Below are 17,813 nucleotides of genomic sequence, written 5' to 3' on the forward strand. Positions count from 1 at the left end.
TTCTCTCTTGGAACACGTCTAGTGATGAGTCCATCCTAGAAGTTCTGCTATTCTTTTTTGTTTGTTTTTATTTTTATTTTTTTTAAGTTTATTTATTTTGAGAGAGAGAGAGAGAGAGAGAGCAAGCAGGGGAGTGGCAGAGAGTGAGGGAGAGAGAGAATCTCATGCAGGCTCCACACCGCCAGCACAGAGCCCGATGTGGGGCTTGGACATGAACTGTGAGATCATGACCTGAGCCGAAATCAAGAGTCAGATGCTTGGGGCGCCTGGGTGGCTTGGTTGGTTAAGCGTCCGACTTCGGCTCAGGTCATGATCTCACGGTCCGTGAGTTCGAGCCCCGCGTCGGGCTCTGTGCTGACCGCTCAGAGCCTGGAGCCTGTTTCAGATTCTGTGTCTCCCTCTCTCTCTGCCCCTCTCCTGTTCATGCTCTGTCTCTCTCTGTCTCAAAAATAAATAAACGTTAAAAAAAAAATTAAAAAAAAAAAAGAGATGCTTAACCGACTGAGCCGCCCAGGTGCCCCTTTGCTATTCTTTATAAAAGGAGTTTGAAACATCTGGTATAGAGCCAGCTAGCCATCATAAATCAATTTGGGCATCAGGCGTGGAATAAGAACAACAAGCAGAACCAAAAGACACACCGATTCCACGTGCTCTCGTTTTTCTGTTGGTTATTTCATTCATGATGTTTTGAACCTGGTGGCAAGGAAAGAGGCATTCTGACTTACGAGTAATCTTTTGTGTTTCACTGGGAGGGAGACGGGGATTGTAATTACTGTTATTTGTCTTGGAGAAGTTGCAGGTGTATAGAAAGTGTTGCGTGATCTTGCCTAAATCCCCTTGGTCTGAGTTCTTGGTTCCTCTTGCGCAGGTCGTCTAAACTCCCATCTCATAGCTGGGAAGGAACATCACAGACCGTCTGGTTCGTTCTTGCTACCTGACGATACTTCTGGCAAGTGGCAGGCTTTTGCTCTCGCTCTGGTGCTAAGCGGCCGGCTCTGGGCGTCAGGGGGCCAGCTACTCTGCCCCTGACCGGGCTTAGCAACCAGAACTTCCTTCCCTCCAAAAGGCGCGCCTGCCTTCCTGCAGCCTTCACTCCTTGGTTTGAGGTTTGCCGTCCGCAGCCTCGTAAATGACTTGGCCTCTGCCACCCCACCCCCTTCCGACAGAACGGAACGAATCTGGTCGTATTTTGTCGTTGTTAAACCAGGTTAAACATTCTTAAGTCATCATGTGACATTTGCTTGTTTATTAACTATCCTGGATTCTCAAAAACATTTTCTTGAGTTAATACGTTGAAAGAGTTTTAAATTAAAAGCAGCAAGAAGGCTGTGCCGTGAGACCTGTCCATGTGTCTGTCTGTCTCCCACCCCTCTGGCCCTAGGCAACTAGTTTCTGTCCTCAGAATCAGTCAGTGGTTTCAGTTTCCTGTGTCTTCACAGAGTTTAGCACACGCAAACAAATATTTGTGTTGACGTATGGGCACATCTCCTTTCTCCTCACATGGAGGGTGCTGCACCCCACGAGGTGCTCCCCACCTGGTCTTTGCACAGGTGACACCACAGCTTGGGTGTGCAAAGCTGCATGTAGAGCGCATTCTCATTCCTATGGTTGTTTAGCGTTCTGTTGTGTAGATTTTGTCCCCAAACACAGCAAAACAACAGTCTTCCCCCTGAGTCATGCAGCTTGGAATTGAACATAATGCTGGCCCAGGGTACAGTATGACGGCATTCTCTGCTCTGGACTTTGAATAATACAAGCGGTTTACTGTCACAGCGTTGAGTCATATTGAGCTTGAGATAAAACCCCAAAGATTTTTTTTTTTTTAATTTAAATTCAAGTTAGTTAACATACAATGTGACAGTCTTGGCTTCAGGGGTAGAACCCAGTGGTTCATCTCGCGACACCCAGGGCTCATCGTGAAAAGTACCCTCTTTAATGCCCGTCACCCATTTTACCCATCCTCCCCACTCCCTCCCCTCCAGCATCCCTCAGTTTGTTGTCTGTTATTTAAGAGTCTCTAATGTTTTGCCTCCCTTGCTGTAACTTTTTTTTTTTTTCCTTCCCTTCCCCCATGGTCTTCTGTTAAGTTTCTCAGATTCCACATGAGTGCAAACATAGGATATCTGTCTTGCTCTGATGGCAAGATTTCATTCTTTTTCATTGCCGAGTAGTATTCCTGTGTGTGTGTGTGTGTGTGTGTGTGTGTGTGTGTGTACATCTTCTTTATCCATTCATCAGTCGATGGACATTTGGGCTCTTTCCATAATCTGGCTATCGTTGATAGCACTGCTATTAAACATTGGGGTGCACGTGCCCCTTCGAATTAGCATTTTTATATCCACCCCAAAGATTTTTTTTTTTAAAGTAAGCTCCGTGCCAAGCGTGGGGCTCAAACCCATGACCCTGAGACCCAGAGTCACGTGCTGCACCCCTTGAGCCAACCAGACACCCCAAAACCCCAAAGATTCCCCCCCCACTTCTGATGCTCTTCCCTCCTGCCCTCTGCATTGGCTCTGGCAGCTGAGCACACACACCGCTGTAAAACTCCATCCTCAAGATTTGGCCCATCACCCATTTTGATGAAATGTTTTTGGATTCTGATCTACTTCTGACATTTTATCCACTTGCATATCAGCCGCAAATTGGATTTGTAGCTGCCATCAGAATCCTCATCCAAATTTTCCAGGCTCACCATGTTGCCCAGGACGGGGTTAATATTAGAACCCTGTGACATAACACGCCCCTTCGCCCCCACCTCCCTGGAGTTTTCTAATGGTGATGCTTTAGACAGGAGTTAACAACTGTGCACAACTAAGCCTCACCCAACTTCAGTATCCGTTCACCCTCTTGTTGTCATCTTGTCTGGAAGGATATGAGCGTGGTTTGGCCAGAGTCTCTCTCCGCTAGGTATGCAGCATACCCCGGAGCAAAAAGGAAACAAGTTCTCGTGTCTTATTCTTGGCAAACCCTACCTGTAGGTTGTTTTCCTGTCCTAAATGCTCGCAAACTATTCGGTAATTCACTCTAGAACTTTGCTTTGGATTGATGTCATTTTTTCACCCGATCATTTACTCCCCTTGGGACATGGGGGTGCCGAGCTCTTTTAGTAGTCTTGGACAGCCGTGCTAAGCAAGCCGAGGGATTGCCCTCTGGCTCTCTGGCTTTGACCGGCTGCACGTGGAGCATTATTCTTGCGGCCCCTGTGATCCGCTGTTCTAGCCCCTGCCTTCCGAGAGCATCGTCTTTGGCATGACAGCTGATTTTAAAAGCAACGACAACAGAGGATGAGAGAAGAAATCCAGGGCACTGTGGGAACCTTTTGTGGGAGGACCTAACTAGTCTAGGAGCCCTGGAAAGACATTTTCAGAAAACGTGCTGTGTTCGCGGAGGGCTGAAGGACAAGTAGGAGATAGGAACCAAATAGCCACTTGGTGGCTCTGGCAGTGGGTAAAGGTGTCCCCAGCCCAAGCTGCATGATTCATAGTATGATCCATAGCTTCTTTTCCCTCAGAGTTGGGACATTTGCCCACCCCTTGTGTCTGGTTCCTCTGGGATGTTGGCAGGTTCTCTTAGCCACTTTGGGAGGTGGCTCAGGACAAGCTGTAGAGCCAGGATGTCCCTGGCACCATTCTGGTTCTGCTGCTTCGAGGCCCTGGGTCTCCCAGGCTCCTTCCCGCTGGCCTCAAGTGGAGTCAGAAGCATGAGGGCAGGAAGGCTTCAGAGCTGTAGCACGAGAGTGGATGTTACGTCAGAAGATCTTCATCTCTGTCCGGGAGTCGGGGAGAGTAACCTCTTGAGGATGAAGCCAGGAGCAAATAAGGTATTTGTGGGAGCAAACCAAGAAATGGTCTGGAAGTATGTGGTTGGAGAGTTGAGGAACAGCCACAGCTCCAGTGGAGGCGACTTGGGTGCCATCTCCGGGAGGTGGCGTGGAGTTTGGTTGCAGTCTGCGGAGGGGGAGCCTCGTCCTTTTGTGTGGCACGGTGGGAACAGAGCCTGGGAGCGGGAGGGCCTGGGTGGGCTGGAGCTCGGGAGACGGAAAGCCTGGAGAGGTTTCTGTTGGGTGCTGCTGTTTGAAGGCCGGTCCGGAGCCCGGGAGCCTGAGCACTTGTGAGTGGCAGGGTCACCCTGTTGGGGAGATGAGCTCAGCATGCGTTTGGATACTCAAACTAAGCCTTGTTCTCACCAGGCAGGCTTCTGAGTGATTATAATGTGCATTTGTTCGACTTGCCAGCAGAGTAAACATGCCCGTCCTGAGGCTTCAGATCCATGTAGTGGGCCATCTCCTCACTATAAAATCTAAAACTCAACACTAAAATGAGTTATCAGCCCTGTTCATATGTGTCCTCTCTGAGCTTTTGGGAACCCTTGGTGCACAGATGGATACGAGTCACGTCTGTCTTCCTTCCTTCCTTCCTTCCTTCCTTCCTTCCTTCCTTCCTTCCAATGTTTTGTTATTTATTTTTGAGAGTGAGAGAGACAGAGCACAGCAGGGGAGGGGCAGAGAGAGAGAGAGAGAGAGAGAGAGAGAGAGAGGGAGACACAGAATTCGAAGCGGGCTCCGGGCTCCGAGCTGTCAGCACAGAGCCTGATGTGGGCTCCAACTCGTGAACCGCGAGATCATGACCTGAGATGATGTCGGCCACTTAACCGACTGAGCCACCCAGGCACCCCCCGCAAGTCACGTTTCTGATCCTACGTGGGGAGAGTCCGACCTGGGAGCATGGAATTCACTCCGTGGATGGTGTTCTTGGGGGCCCTTTGTAGCCCCCACTGCCTGAAACCCAGAGTTTTTCCAGTGCCTTCTAGTCAGACTACACATTCCACCAAGAAACCCAGACTCTTCACTCCAGTGGGAGAGGTCACAGTTCTGAGCGCCATGGAAAATACAGAATTTCAGATTTTGAGCTATGATTTTTGGCTTTCAGCAAAGTGCAGTTTATTACGATCATTTTTAGAACTATAAACATAAGATAATTCTTGCATTAGTGATCTTGGGGGAATTTAAACATGTTTCCTGTCTTATGATTCGAGGTCGGGAACAAAAGAACCATTGATAAATGGATTCTTTGAAGACCTTTTACATGGAGCTTTACCAACTCTTCTGGTAAAAAGAGAATTTTTAATTAGTGGAAGAGAATGACTATGTCCTTTGAGCTGGAACTCTTGCCAGCTCATTCATTTCATGGACACTGCTCAGTGGCACCCTCCTTTCCTGTCTGCACAATCACTGAATTACTGTGGATTTTTGGCATCCAAGAATTGAGTGTTGCTCATGGAGAGCCTCTCTGAGAATCTGTCCACACCTGGAAGAATTTGCATTCTTGCTGTGGTGTACGTTTGAGTCCTGTTCGGTCTGAGGCCCATGGGAGTGGGAATGTCCCTTAGCGTGTGACCGATCCCAGCCACCACCCGCCGTGAACACTTCAACCTACCGCCGGCCCCACCTTCTCCCCTTTTCTTTAGAGATTGGTTTTCCAGGTGAAATGGTGCAGGTTCGCGCTATCCACACAGAATACCACGGCCCTGCTCTACTCAGAAGTCAGAAACAAAGACGTCCGTTGTCACTGAAAGAAAGAAATGCAAAGCTAGCACTTGGAAGGCACAGGTCAAAACTGCACGTAGTTGTAGGAGGAGTGGGGAGGGGACCACACCTGCAGGAGTCAGCCTAAGCTGTGGCAAGAGACCCGACAGAATCTGACAGGTGCTTCTGCAGCAACAGTCCTGTGTTTGTGGAGCAGTGGATGTGGCTTCCTCCCTCGTCCAGCCGTCTCCTCCCACTGCTCGCCTCCGCAGGCCTCCTTCTGGCTCCCTCCGTGGTTAGCCGTGAGCTCTTAGCCCTTATCTGAGTTTCCTACGTGCCCTTTCCTTCCAAGTATTATCCACATCGCCTTCTCTTAAAGCGACCAAGAACGCCTCTTGGGGGTTTACCTCTCTTCTCGCCCTCTGAATACGTTTCCCCATGAATACTGCGCAAGCCTGAGCAACCTGGTTACGGTTCTGGCCTCATCATCCGCACACTCCGGGGTCTTTTTCACTCTCTCCCTTGCCCTCCCTCTCAAGGTGCCCTCATGTTTCTTCTTTGTCCGAAAGATACGTTCCTCCCTTTTGCTCGGTCTTCGGGGCCTGGCTCAAATGTCTGTTCATCTGAGGCTTGCCCCAACTTTCCGGCCCATTTCCTTCTCCCCGCCTCTTACACCTGCATTAATTTCTCCCTCTGAATTCCTGCGGGTTAACATTCACTGCTGCTATTAAGTTGACCACGTCATCTTGTGATCGCGCGCGCATGTGTGTGTGTATGTGTGTGTGTGTGTGTGTGTGTGTGGTTCTCCCGGCACAAGAAGGGAAAGTCCTGTAGGCTTGAACTCTGTCTTACTGTTTCCATATTCCATGTACCGTGCTCAGAGCGGGGTGAGCACTCGGGGCTCGCTGACTACACGGACGTGAGCGCACCGGAGGGGATGAACGGGTGCTGTGCGGGCAGGGGCAGTGAGGAAGGTGGGACTAATGAGGTGGCAGGCGAATTAGGACGGAGAGAAGCTGCCACACATCAACAGCAGCTACTCGGGATGGCGCATAATAGACGCCCAGTAGCTTGCGGAAAAAGGAGCAGTTGAGGTTCCGGTGGTGGGTGTTGAATCCTCCCACTATTGGTGATAAATTGAGGCTGTGGGATGAAGAAGGGGTGAACTGAGAGTTGTTTTAAAGGCAGACAGAAGTTTCACAGCTCCTCTCCAATGTTGTTATTCTTTCCAGAATTAAAAAAAAATTCAGGGGCGCCTGGGTGGCTCAGTCGGTTAAGTGTCTGACTCCTCATTTCGGCTCAGGTCATGATCTCATGGTTCACGAAGATCGAGCCCCACGTTGGGCTCTGTGCTGACAGCGTGGAGCCTGCTTGGGATCCTCTCTCTGCCCCTCCCCCGTGTGTGTGTGCTTACTCTCTTTCAAAATAACATTAAAAAAAATTCATACTGATGATCATGTATCCTGAATTTTCGGGAGTGGTCTCAGTTTGAAATATCGACTGTACTTATAGGGTGCTGGTTCTGTACTTAAAAAAACAATACAGCCACTGCACCTATATTGAACATGTCACTAAGTTCTGTTAATTCTACCTTATAAAGGCCACTGCTTTTTACACGATAGAAAACATAAGCAATAGTCTTTACTTTTTCACTGGTATCTTCCTTGGTCTTGAACGTTGCCCCAGTACATAAGAAAACCTTGACTTAGCCGAGAGATAAATTAGACTGCAATTATTACGTGGGATTCTCCACATGCCTTGATTCTCCGTTGCTGTGTTACAGATGCCCCCCAAATTTGTCAGTGTAAAACAACAAAAGCAGCTTATCTGGGTGGTTCTGACTCGGGGCCCAATCTCATGGACCGTGAGATCACGACCCGAGCCGAAATCAGAGTTGGACACACTTACCTGACCGAGCCAGGTACCCCATGCGGGTGTACGTTAAAACCGCACAGTCTGATTTCTGGAAGTTTGTCACCTTGAGCATTAGAATTACAAGTCTGCTCCGTGAGGCCATCCTTTTCCTGGTCCCCATACGTGAACTTCTCTCAGTGGCATAATGAGAGCCATAATCTGGCGGAGGTTGAGGAATTTAGGGTATGCACAGTCTGCAGCTTCTGCAGTTTTCTCAGGAGCCAATAGCCCTGGGACTTGCACTTGCTGAGGATGTTCTGTGTGGGGCTGACCGTGGCAGGCAGATCCAGAGGATGGAACTGTGAGTTGGGGCCATTTGCCATCAACAGGACTATGTGAGCTTGAGGTGGACGTGCGGTCCAGTGTTGGGCTCCTTTCCTGTGACATCCCGTGTCTTTGTCCTCACCACACATATCTTAGGTTTCTGTCCCACCCCTGTGTTACAGGTGCATGATAGGTATGGGTATGTCTGACCTCCACAATTGACTGTAAGCCCCTCGAGGGCAGAGAGGAAGTTGTCTTGATGACTTTTGTGTTCTTCTTGTTTGCTGGCACAATGCGTGAACATGATGTGCTCATCACAGTTTCGTTGAATAAACAGAAGGTTGAAGTAGAGAACTGAGAGAGAGAGAGAGAGAGAGAGAGAGAGAGAGAGAGAACGCATGCAAGAAACTAGGAGAGGTAGGGGTGCCTGGGGGGCTCAGTCGGTTAAGCATCCGATTCTTGGTTTCGGCTCAGGTTATGATCTCACGGGTTTGTGGGATCGAGCCCCGTGTCAGGCTCTGCGCTGACGGTGTGGAATCCGCTTGGGATTCTTTCTCTTCCCCCCTCCCCCCCCCTTTCTGCCCCTCCCCTGCTCATGCATTCTCTGTCTCAAAAATAAACAAGTAAACATAAAAAAAAAAAAAAAGAAGTTAGGAGAGGGAGCAGCCGTGTGAGGCGGGGGACCCATCAAGGGAGTGAAGAGGGGAGAGAGTTTAGAGAGTAGGAATCAGGGTGGAAAAGGCAGAGCTGAAGAGGACGGGAATAAGGGATGAGGTCAGGGAGGAGAGTAGATTTAAAACGAGGTATGAAATAGGATCTTGGCTCATAACCAAAGCAAGAGCAGGCAGGAGTGGGAAGATTAACGGTTATCTGCTGTGTAGTAGGCACAGCGGGGGCACTTTCTGTACGTTACCTTATTTAATTTCACTTCAAGTCGAAGTAAGCTCTATGCCCAACACAGGGCTGGAACCCATGACCCTGAGATCAAGAGTATCTCTCAATGGAGCCAGCCAGGCGCTTCAAGCTTATTTACTTTTTTAAAGCAACTGAAGTTAATTGACCTCTGTGAAACTTCCATATTTCAGTGCATAAAGATACTGATCATCCCTTTACACCAGGGAGTGTTTACTGTGAGCCTGAAAAGTTTACGGGTAATAGTTTGAACTACAAATACACTGCAGAATATGGAAGGTAAACACATAAATTAATTTAGGGGCGAATGACGAAGATGTACAAGTCCCTGACCTAGGTCTTATCCTTGTCCGCTTGAATGGCTGGTGTATGTGATACCTGGGCTCACTGGAGATGTGTGAGAAAGAATACTATTTCCTAACACAGCTGTCCCCTTTTGGGAGTGAGATCAGCCGCCATTGTGGAGATTAAGGGACAAAATATACAAAGTTACCTTCTCCGAGCAGATTCACAGGAGAAAAGGTCAATTCTAGCAGCTTACTTTGAGTTGGGATTTGAGGTTTATTTTATCACAGGAGCAAATTTGACAGATTATGTATATGATATGGGTAGGCACGGAAATTTGGAAACCACGTATACACCGTTTATATGAGCAGGTGTCTGAGCTGGAAACCACACCATCTTAAGCATGAACCTTTGGAATACCACCTGTTCAGAAGCGGGGACTTCCGCTCTGCCACCCATCCGGGACTTGGGCTCCTTATCTCGTTTTAGGCCTTCAGGAAGAATTAGGCAACGAAGTGGAAAAGAAAAACACACGTCAAGGGCATAGGATCATCCCCGTTGTGCAATAACAACACAAAAGCAATAGATGAACGTTCACAGGAAGAGACCCTGAGCGTCGTGAGGATACCTCTGGTTGTTTGGCCTCACCTCTTCTGTGCCTGTGCTTTCTCTGCATTGCACGGTCCAACTCCACATAATACCTTCGTGGTCCTAAGCCGCCTTAGTTAAATATTGAATTCTACCAGAGTCATAACCAGGGACCGAAATGTCATGCGTAGGTTTTATGAAAGTCATAAAATGCTTCAGAAGGTCCCATTTGCTCGGCTTGGAACCCATTGCATCTGATAAATGAGTCACACACCTGATCATGTGTTTCCTTACAGAACTACGATGGCTGCTGATCGGTATGCACACTTATTATTTAGAGGAAACAGAGATAAGAAGTTTTTGCTGAAGATCTAAAACTCATGTGTAGAAGCTATTTTTATAGAGTAGCATTCTCTTTCCTCCTCCCCTGCCCCATAGCCTCAGAGGGAGGTGAAATTTCCTTTGACAGCTGCTTGTAAATAGTAAGTGTTCAATAAAGGCCCTCTCTTCTTTTCATCTCCCAACTGTTGCCTGCATATTACGTAAGAGTGTCCTTTTCACATCTCCCAGGTATGCAGCTGCATATGCCTTTGTGAGTTTGCGCAAATATAACTTGTAGGTTTTTATTACGACAAAAGAAGGCTTATTTATTTTAGAAATACAGAAAATTCCTAAGCTTGTGATTTTAAATTTTTCTTAGGGTTTTTTTTTTTTGGCATTTCTACAGAAATTTAATTTCCAGACAAAAATATTTAATGTTTCAAAAGGAAAAAAATGTAGATAATCATAAAGTTATCCGGTATCCAGAGATAATCACTGTTAATGTCCTTTTGACGGCTTTCTCTGTGCATATATGCATAATAGGTTATTTATTGAAAATTGATTGTATCGTATATGAGCGAAGCTAACTGCTAAAGCAACCTGCAGTTTTCAGTGGGAAGAAACAGCACGGGTCTGTTTCCAGCTCACTGTCCTGGCAAGGTCAGTAGGTGATGGTGAAGCGGGCAGGATGAGGTAGGGATGCTCCCTCCCTCTACATTCCTTTCACGGAGTTTTTCCCCTTCTTGCCTTCAAGATTTTCTCTGTTGAGCCAGGGGAAGAGAATGGAGGGAGGGTGAATGGGAGGGTCTTATGGGCCAGGTCTGGAAAATGCACACATCATATCCGTGCACGTTCCACTGGCCAGAACCTAGTCATGTGACCACCTAACTGCAAGGAATGCTGGGAAATGTAGTCTGAGTGGAAAAGGCAAACAGCTTGGTGACCACCTTGCTTATTTCTAACTCAGTTGTATAAGCCAGTTTTTTTAAAAAAAGTTTAACTTTTAGAGAGGGCATGAGCAGGGGAAGCGGGAGAGAGAGAGAATCCCAAGCAGACAAGCACCGTCAGCACAGAGCCCGATTCAGGGCTCAAACCCACAAGCCATGAGATCATGACGTGAGCCGAAGTCAGACGTTTAGCCAACTGAGCCACCCAAGGTACTCCTTGTGTAACCCACTTTTGAAACTTTCTTTTATAAACCAAGTTGTTTATTTGCAACATGGGCACCTCTCCATCTCAGTCCTGTGGGAACCCCTCCCATCTCTTGCCAGATCTCTTCCTGATTGGTCTGTTTTGTTCTTGTTCCCCTGTAGTCTGATCTTGCACAACAAACCAAGGTGGTCTTTTAAAAATTCAAGTCAAAGGGCACCTAGGTGGCTTAGCCGGTTGAGCGTCTGGCTCTTGGCTTAGGTCATGATCTCATGATCCATGAGTTTGAGTCCCGTGTCTCTGTCTCTGCCCTTCCTGCATGCTCTCTCTCTCTCCCTCCCCCAAAATAAAGAAATAAACTTTACAAAAAATCAGTTATTAAAAAGTCAGGTCAACTGTTGTCACTCCCCTGCTTAAAACTTTCCAGAGATGATTAGAATAATGCTTTCTATGGAAGCTGACCTTTCAGGTTTCTGGCCCCACTGTACCACTCCCTCCACTCTTGCCTCTCCCTTCAATGCCAGACCTGCTCCCCAAGGCCTTGGGACTTGCTGTCACTTCTGCATGAAAATCCCCACCACCTGCATCACCCTCTGTCTCCTTTGGGTTCAGCTCAGGTGTCTGCTCTCCAGAGATGCCTTTCCCGACCACCAGCCTTTAACCTCCTTCCCCTGTTCCTCTACTTAGTTACTTTTTATTTAGCTCCCATCGTGTCGTCAAAGCACTTACCACCATCAGGAATTCTTGCTTGTTTGCGATATATATTTATATTCTGTCTGCCTTCAGGATTGTAGGTTCCTTGAGGCAGGAACTCTGTCTTGCTCCTGTCTGTACCCACAGATAATACGTCTGGCACATAGCGGGTACTTAGTAAGCATTCGTGGAATGAGTGAAGGTGGTGACAGAATCTTACGCATTAAAAAAAAATTTTTTTTAATGTTTTATTTTAGAGAGAGAGAGAGAGAGAGAGAGACAGAGCACAAGTGGGGGAGGGGCGGAGAGAGAGGGAGACACAAAATCCGAAGCAGGCTGCAGGCTCCGAGCTGTCAGCACAGAGCCCGACACGGGGCTCAAACTCATGGACCGAGAGATGATGACCTGAGCCGAAGCCAGACGCTCAACCGACTGAGCCACCTAGGCACCCCATAATCTTACACATTTTTAATGACAGTATTGTAGCTCATTGCTTGGGATTGCCATGCACATCCCTGCTTTTTTTTAAATTTTATTTATTTTATTTTATTTAAAAAAATTTTTTTTAACGTTTTATTTATTTTTGAGACAGAGAGAGACAGAGCATGAACGGGGGAGGGTCAGAGAGAGGGAGACACAGAATCTGAAGCAGGCTCCAGGCTCTGAGCTGTCAGCACAGAGCCCGACGCGGGGCTCGAACTCACGGACCGCGAGATCATGACCTGAGCCGAAGTCGGCCGCTTAACCGACTGAGCCACCCAGGCGCCCCACATCCCTGCTTTTGAGGGACTTCTGCATTTTTTTCCCCCGATTAAAAGTGATCTTTCGGTGACTATTCTTTTAGTTCTTTTTTTGGTTCGTTCCATGCACAGATCTGTGCTTATTTTCTTGGGATTGATTCCTAAATGAGAATTTGTTTACTGAAAAGGGTGTGTGTACAAAATTTGTAAGTATATGTTATGTATTACCCTTTGTCCTTCAGACCCCCAATTTGTGTCCCCATGTAGTTGAGAGCCCTTGCAAACAGTGTACTTTCAAGAACACTAGAAAGATGGGTGGGGTGGCACAGGGTGGGGGTAGGGCGGTTTGTCTGTATTGCTGTGTCCTTAGATCTCTGAACAGGCACTTGTGCTTAATGAATAAATCAGTTTCCATAAGAAGAAAATTCTAGTTATTCCTTTAGTGAAGTTTATTTTTATTCATTTATTCCTATAAATGTTCCCTGACTTTAAAGTGTATGCTTTTGGAAAGTAGGTCTGCCCAGTGTAAGAACATTCACCCAATGTTGATATAAACCTAGGGGAACCGGGTGTAAGTTGGGCTTATATCTTAGTCCTTAGAATCCAGACAAGATGCAGTTTTGAGCCCCCTGTCAAGTCGGTGGAAAGTTCAGGACACTGCCCAGGATTTTTGAGAATCCCAGGGGCTGTGAGACAGAGACAGTTTCTCACCAGAATTCTTGTCTTTTGCTCTGTGACTGACTGAATGTTGGTTTCCATCCAAGACCCAGTTCCTGGTTTATCTTCCCCAGCTCAGTCCAAGTGCAAGCCTACCGCTCTACCTGAGCTGGTGGTGGAGGTCGTCTCTGCCTCGGAGACCAGATGCACTGTCTCCTTCCGCCGACACCCAGCACTGGCCCTGGAGACTTAGCACTTGGCCTTGACAGTGTCCGCCTTCCGTGGGTTCCAAATGAGGTCCGCTCTCTGCCCAGTGGTTTCGGGGGAGAATTGCTGTTTGGAAGTCTTTGTCTTGGGGAGGGGGGGGAGGAAGGGCAGAGAACTGGGATGAGGGGGAGGGGAGGCAGGGAGGCAGAAAAAGTGTGCTCCTCTCCAGCTGTTCCCCGTCCTTATTTCTTTTTTTTTTTTTTTTTTAATTTTTTTTTAACGTTTATTTATTTTTGAGACAGAGAGACAGAGCATGAACGGGGGAGGGTCAGAGAGAGGGAGACACAGAATCTGAAACAGGCTCCAGGCTCTGAGCTGTCAGCACGGAGCCCGACGCGGGGCTCGAACTCACGGACCTCGAGATCATGACCTGAGCCGAAGTCAGCCGCTTAACCGACTGAGCCACCCAGGCTCCCCTCCCCGTCCTTATTTCTTGTGAGTGGTTCCTCATTTCCCTGGCGGGTAAAATCTCAACCCCTTAGCCAAGGATTTTCTTTTTACCCATGATTGTCCGTTGGTGTGTACTCGTGGGCCGTGAACTCTTGCCAGGTGTCCCGTGAACGCTACAGAGGTGCTAACTGAATTTTGATCCATGCGTGCAAAATGCTTCTGCTGTGGTATTCCTCGAGTTGAGCAGGGAGAGATGCCATTGGCATTGGGGGTGCCACATGCCCTGAGAAACCAGAGAGCCTCAGGCTAGATAACCCCTGTGCTGACAAAGAATCCTTGATGGCTGGTCTGTGATGTGAGCCTAAGAGAGGAGGATCAGGGCAGTCAGTGCCTGCTTGGGGGAACCGAGGGAAGGGCACTTGACCCTTGAGGGGCACTTGACGGGGAGGCTTTGGTAAGCACTCGGAGACACTGCTGTGCTGTCGCAAGGTCCCTGGCTTGTCTCTGTCTTCTCGCGAAGCCTGCCAAGCACGTGAAACCCAAACTTGAGTACAGTTCTCATTTCAGAGGGAATCCTAAGCACACACACGTTGAGCAACCTTTTTTTTTTTAAACTCGATTGTGTCTCTCTGCGGTGTATGTGTGTCTGGGGCAGCCTTGTGTCAGGAGTAGATGGTTGGAGGGATGGTCGAATGGATGGAGAATCCTGGTTCAAGCACGGTCCCCGTGGCACACACACACGCCCAGTGTGCCACTAATTGGCCAGGGCTCCTCGTCCTCCTCTCTCTGGGTTTTATTTTACCCTGCCTCCTTGGACGTCGTGTACGTAAGCTTTTGGATTTTCTTTCCTTCACCCAGGTCATGACTGAGCACATGGATAGATGACTTTCTCTGTTGCCCCTCGCTGCCCGTGTCCCCAGGGGCTCCAGCCCTGGCATTTCCCCTCCTCGCTTTTCCCGGGTATGTGCTTCTGCGTCTCTAGCCCTAACCACCGACCGTGGCTCTACAACCACCAACTGCGATCACTCCCCAGTCTGACCCCACCAGACGTCTCTCCCGTTTTCTTTGTTCTCCCCCCACCCGGTTGTTTCGTAGACACCTTGGATTCGACTTTTTCCTGCCTTTCAGTTCATGTTGACACTCAGTGACCCAAAGCAAAAACTTGGGAACAGTCCTAGACTTCTGCCTACCCTCCCCCTTTACCCCCCACAAGCCATCTCCTTTCGCCAGAGCGTCTTAGCCCCTAACTACTTCTCCAGCCTGTGCCTTTGGGCTTGGGGCCATCACAGGGTCCTGCACTGTTGCCTGGCCGTCCCCCTTAGGAGACCTGGAGCATATTCGTGTCCATATTTCAAGACCTTGTTCAACGGCCAGTGCGACAGGAACTGCTTAGGACATGTTGGAATGAATGACTATGCCGGTGAAGGAATGAATGAGTGATTTCTGAGATGGGTTGAGTAGACTTCCATTTAGGGTGATGCTTTTTGTTTTCTGTTTTTGTTTTCGTTTTCGTTTTTTATTGGAGCCAAAGGATTATTTTCGCCTGTTCGTACCAACGTTGTGATCCTGTAATTTTGAGGAAATATTGTACAACATGAAATTTCTGTCTCGGGCCACGCACACAAATGTATAAACTTCCACAGAGGAATTATTTATTAAATTTACAGTACCCTAAAGCACCTGGGCATTTATCTAGGTGATTTCAAATGTGCGTTTATGTTCTTGGTAGCACTGGGACATCTTTCACTGGCCCACATCTTTGAGCTGCCTGACGTAGTTTGAATTAAACTTAAGCTTAATTAATCCGAATGCTCTAAATTTCTAGGGTCATAGGATTTTAAGTCTGGACTGTTACCTTTTGAACTTCAGCTTAAGGAGGAATCACCTGTGCTCAAGTCGATTGGTGCTGTGTCCCAGTACGGGTCTAAAGAGGAAATCATTACCTTTGGATATTGGGTGAGACAGTGACCCATTGAAGGTCCATTTCTTAAACTTCTTTAATTTTTTTTCCCTCCAACAGGGCGAGTCACGTATTCTCAGAGTGAAGGTTGTTTCTGGAATTGATCTCGCCAAAAAGGACATCTTTGGGGCCAGGTATGTTTGCTTTGTGTTTGTTTGGTTTTTGGTGTTTTGTGGGTTTTTTTTTTTTGTAGGCCTCTGACGAGTTCGGCAAGCACTTTCCAGACTCAGGCGTGCATCAGTTACCTGGAAGCCTTAAAACAGCTGGGCCCCACCTCCCGAGTTTCTGATGGAGTAGGTGATGCTGACACAGCCAGTCCAGAGACCGTATTTTGTGCAGGTTCCTAGCCCTCCTTACGGATCGATTTCCTGGGGGAGCTGGATTCTGATATGTCTGTTTTTCTCAGTAGAAAAATAAAGCTTGGGAACATGTATTCATTGTGATACATTCCTTTAAAAAGAAATCCCAATGTATTCATATTAATACATTCCTTTAAAAACATCCCAAATTTAGGGAGACATGAAGGTGTTGTTTTGTTCCTACTAGAACTGGCTATTCTTTGGCATGTTATAATCAGAACTGAGAGATTTGCTGATGGGGGTGAATTTGGTGATTTCTGTACCTTTTCTGGAAGCACCAGCAGCCTGGTCTGTCTGGGTCTTTAGCTTTTTCATTTTGAGTATGGTGCCTGATGATCCTGAGTCTTGAAATCAGCTCTTTTGTTCCTTTGCTCTCTGTAGTATGTTGAGTGGAGTTATTGGACTAGTAGCAGAATGAGGTTAGAGCCATTTAGACCTGGGATTTGAACCAGATTTGGGGGAACAAAGACCTTTGGAACTTCAGACATAGAGGAGACCCTAGAGACGTTCCAGTGCGACTTGTCCGTTCTGTGGTTGACACGACTTTATCCAGAAAGGTTACTGCTTGCCCAGGTCTCACGTGCCTGTAGTGCTGGAACAGGCCCCCTGCCCCCTGCTCTGTTCACGATGGGGACCCTGTGAGGTTGAGCCATGAGGGCCGTGGTGGCTTCTGGGGACAGTTAATTGTGGCCAGAGTCCTCGCGTTAGAACATTCATTTCAGGGGCACCTGGGTGGCTCAGTCGGTTAAGCGTCCGACTCTTGGTTCCGGCTCAGGTCATGATCTCATGGTGCGTGAGTTCGAGCCCTGCGTCAGGCGCTGCGCTGACAGTGTGGGGACTGCTTGGGATTCTCTCTGCCTCTCTGCCCCTCCCCGCTGTGCTCTCTTTCTCTCTCTCTCAAATAAACTTAAAAAAGAAAAAAAAAGAAATTTATTAAAAAAAAAAAATTTCATTCCATCCTGTCAGCCCCCCTGCTTGTTGCCCACAGTCACCGTCTGGCCTCAGGACCTCAGTGTGACACTGGCGACTCTTGTAACAGGGCCTCGTTCTGTCCAGCTCACCTCATCTTCCTGCTCGCCCAGCACAAGCCCTTCCCTGCCATTGGTGGGCAAACCTCTTTATTTCCCGTCCTATCTTCATGTCCGTTTTTAGTTTTTCCCATCCCGTGAAGTTAACTACAGTAGCAACTAGAGAAGTTGTTAAAAATACATAAAGTTGATGCAAGGATAATATCTGTGAAATCTTTAAAAAAAATTATTTTAAGTGTTTATTTATTTTTGACAGAGAGAGAGAGAGACAGAGCATGAGCAGGGGAGGGGCAGAGAGAGAGGGAGACACAGAAGCGGAAGCAGGCTCCAGGCTCTGAGCTGACAGCACGGAGCCCGACGCGGGGCTCGAACTCACAGACCGCGAGATCATCACCTGAGCCGAAGCCGGCACTCAACCGACTGAACCACCCAGGCGCCCCTCATGAAATCTTTTTCAAAACATCCCCATGCTTCTGTGTGCCTCAGATGACTAATGGAGGGTTAGCTATCCGAGCCGTCAAGCCAACCTCGCGCACACGCACTGACACCTGCCCAGTCGCTGGTGGTGTGGGAGGGAAGCACATCTCGAACCTGCGGGCCCCTTCTCACCTGACCGTGGAGTCGCACCGAGTGGTTGCCCTTGTGCCTGTGTGAACGCTCTAATATTTGACTTGTCTGTGTCTTACTAGATTAGAAACTCGCAGGAGACTGAGACCTCTCCCTTTGACTGCTGACCCTCCAGAACCCCAAGAACAAGACTGG

At 48.1% G+C, this 17,813-nt stretch overlaps 1 protein-coding gene across 2 annotated transcripts in view; it reads left to right on the top strand.

Moving 5' to 3' along the window:
* Nucleotides 1–17,813, top strand: part of NEDD4L (NEDD4 like E3 ubiquitin protein ligase) — a 338,017-nt gene that overhangs the window by 90,831 nt on the left and 229,373 nt on the right. For both annotated transcript variants that reach the window (XM_042910374.1, XM_042910373.1), the window contains one exon: nucleotides 15,725–15,798. In XM_042910374.1, the coding sequence (XP_042766308.1) occupies nucleotides 15,725–15,798 (74 nt within the window). Of the gene's footprint in view, nucleotides 1–15,724; nucleotides 15,799–17,813 lie in introns of those variants that run through there.

This window comes from Panthera leo, chromosome D3, assembly GCF_018350215.1.
Source record: "Panthera leo isolate Ple1 chromosome D3, P.leo_Ple1_pat1.1, whole genome shotgun sequence".
Classification (NCBI taxonomy): Eukaryota; Metazoa; Chordata; class Mammalia; order Carnivora; family Felidae; genus Panthera; species Panthera leo.